The sequence below is a fragment of the Austrofundulus limnaeus genome, unplaced genomic scaffold (genome assembly GCF_001266775.1).
Source record: "Austrofundulus limnaeus strain Quisiro unplaced genomic scaffold, Austrofundulus_limnaeus-1.0 Scaffold428, whole genome shotgun sequence".
Classification (NCBI taxonomy): domain Eukaryota; kingdom Metazoa; phylum Chordata; class Actinopteri; order Cyprinodontiformes; family Rivulidae; genus Austrofundulus; species Austrofundulus limnaeus.
In genome coordinates, this window is record NW_013952830.1 from 487,204 (window position 1) to 490,175 (window position 2,972).

General features: G+C 36.2%; 1 protein-coding gene across 2 annotated transcripts in view; it reads left to right on the top strand.

Moving 5' to 3' along the window:
• The window catches only part of gon4lb (gon-4 like b), a 37,828-nt gene extending 35,063 nt beyond the window's left edge, over window positions 1–2,765 (top strand). For both annotated transcript variants that reach the window (XM_014024577.1, XM_014024578.1), the window contains exons 26-29: window positions 352–478; window positions 1,980–2,268; window positions 2,360–2,462; window positions 2,529–2,765. In XM_014024577.1, coding sequence (XP_013880031.1) covers window positions 352–478; window positions 1,980–2,268; window positions 2,360–2,462; window positions 2,529–2,636 — 627 coding nt within the window. In that variant the 3' untranslated portion in view covers window positions 2,637–2,765. The remainder of the gene's footprint in view (window positions 1–351; window positions 479–1,979; window positions 2,269–2,359; window positions 2,463–2,528) is intronic.
• The last annotated feature ends 207 nt before the right edge of the window (window positions 2,766–2,972 follow it).

Below are 2,972 nucleotides of genomic sequence, written 5' to 3' on the forward strand. Positions count from 1 at the left end.
CATTTGTAATCATCAAAATTAAACGAAATAAACATTTGAAATATATGAGTTTGTATGTAATGTATGAATATAATATACAAGTTTCACTTTTTAAATGGAATTACTGAAATAAATCTACTTTTTCATGATATTCTAATTTTATGACCAGCACCTGTAGATCAGTGTTTCATTAAGGCAAAGTGTATCCAGTAACTTTAATAATAGGTTGAAGCAGTTGCTGCTACAGTTTCAACTTGAAGTTGTGTTGTTATTAAAAAACATTGGGATGGTATTAAAAAGGTATTAAAAGAAATTAAATTTAACTTGAGAATTCCTGTATATACCCTGGACACAGTTCTCTATCTTCTTCAGGGTTCAGCAGGTGTGTCCAGGACTATGAAAAGCCTCAACCCTTTATACTGTCAGATAGACTCCACCCACAATCAGCCATGTGACAAGAATCTGGATGTGAAGCGCTGCAACAAAAGTCTGCAGCCAGGTAAGTGACGCATCATGTACCTGTCCTGAGACCAGTTGTAGGTGTTTGGTGCTGGTCTGTGGGTTGACTCTGACTCTTCTCAACATCCTTCACTTCTGTTTATTGTTCAAATGTTGTAACCCTTCTTTGTGGAATTCCACAAGGCGGCTGCTTAGGTCCTGTACTTTATAGTATTTTTGTAAATTATATTTCATATGTGCCAAGTAGTGCTTCAATTGTACATGATACAACCGATTATGTATCTTCTGACTGTTTAGATTTTCATTTTCATAGAATTTTTATTTATTTTGTGAGATTTGTTATTTCTGTGACCATTGTGTGCTTTTCTTTCATTTAACGAGGGCTACCAACATTTTGTCCATGTGTGTTTTCAAAGGTCAGTCATGAAAATGAATAGAAAAATTGCAATAATTCGATATAACGCCTATCTCCTGTCAGAATAAGAAACTTGGTTTTGCAGTCAATAGTTTTGTGTTATCTTGACTGTTGTTCAGTTGTTTGGTCTTGTGTCTCACAAAAAGATGTGCACAGATGGTGCAAAATAAAGCTGCAAGATTAGTGATTGGTTGTAATTTTGGAACCAGTGTTAATTTCTTGCATGACGGGCTTGAATGTGGCCTTATTCTTTTCCTGATCTCATATATTTTATTGATTTTTCTCTTATAGGACACAACCATCTTAACGTTACAAATCAGTATTTATACACACTTGAATTCACTCACACACAAGTTTCTCAATAGTTGCTGAGTCCTTAGAGGGAAGTATTAAGTAATAGTACACTGAAAGTAAATCCCCACACAGCTCTTCTACTTTTGTTAAGGGTGAGATTTCAACAGTTTTGATGACAGTTTTTTAATTGTAAGTATTTAAAAACATGTTTTGGAGGTATTAGATGCTTTTTACATAACTTCTTCTTTTTTTAATAAAATTAGAATATGAAAAAGGTTTTGACCCGTTTTCACAGCTGCTTCTCACGTCTAACAGACATGTTTCTGATAAAAGAGCAGCTCCTGTTGTTCCCAGGACCATTTCTCACTGAACATGTTGCCTTCAGGAGTTACATTTTTAGACAATTATGATAACTTCAAAAAGAATCTGGAAAGAAATGTACTACTCAAAGTAATATTGTTTAATGAATCCATTTAGTCGTTTGAGTGTTTTTGTATGTGTAGATTGTTTTGGAGCGTCAGAGCCACTTGTCTAATTTTTGAAGTATTGAAGTTGGTTGTGTTGTTTTTTGGTTTTTGTTTTGTTTTGATTTGTGGTTCTGTTGATTGATTTGTTGAGACTTTTTATTTATAAAAGTTTTTGTTGGACTCAAGGAAGAGTTATGGGGATTGTTTTTAACTTTATTTTATTTAATCCTTTATTTTATACAGGAATAAAACTCAATGAGATTACTAATCTGATTGACAAGAGTTCCCTGGATGTTTACTAAAAAACGTCATGTTTGTGACGTGTCTTGGACCAGCTCCATTCTGACTGTTGGTTGTGTTGACAGATCATAGTGCATCATGGGAAGGATCATTCCCTCTCACTGATGATAAGGAAGAGGAAGAAGAAGATGAAGAGCTAAATGAAACAGGAGGCACTGAAGAAGAGGAGGAAAGCCCTGTAGTGAAGAGGAGGAGAGAAGACCCAGTACAGTTACCACAGGTCTGCTCTTCCTCAGTTTCTGTGTCGTCTTCATCTTCCATCGCTCCTCGGCCCAGCCCTCCTCCTGACCTCCCTGTTTGTGCCAAGAACATGTCTCTGACAGCGAGTGGAGAAAAGGTTATTCTGTGGACCAGGTGCGCCGCCTCCTTTAAAGAAACCTTCAGTTCTGCTCCTATAGGGAGCAAAGAAGAGCTTCAGCACAATAATTATTATTTTCTGTTTTAGAGAAGCTGATCGTGTTATACTGATGATGTGTCAACAAGAAGGGGCCAATCAGAACACATTTCAGATCATCTCTAGTCTGCTTGGCAACAAGAGTCCCAATGAGGTGATTGGCTGGTCGGTGTGTAGTTCCGTCATTGTTCTGTTTGTATCAGCTCTTTTGTCTCTGCAGGTGTCTCACAGGTTTCGAGATTTAATGCGACTGTTTCGGACATCAGCTCGTCACACCAGCTCAGAGGATGAAGCTCCGCCTTCTGCAGCCAATGACGCAGAAGATTGACCAGTCAGATGGACCTGTAAAAACAAGTGGATGATGGATATGTTCAATGGGAAATAAATGTAAATACAGCACTACAATGATTATTTATTGATGGAAAATTTTTAATAAATCATCTTTTGCCACATTAAATCTTTGGCCTGAACTGCTCTAGTTTGTTGCTGTTTGAATTTATCACAAGGATGAGCCATTGATTTAGAAAGTAATTTATTAAAAATTAACAAAGTTAAAAGCCTAATCATTAACCTAATGTTTCATATTTATTCAATTCACAAATTTATCTTTGAGGGGTTCATTTCAACTCAATTCAATTCAGTTTATTTATACAGCTCCAAGTCA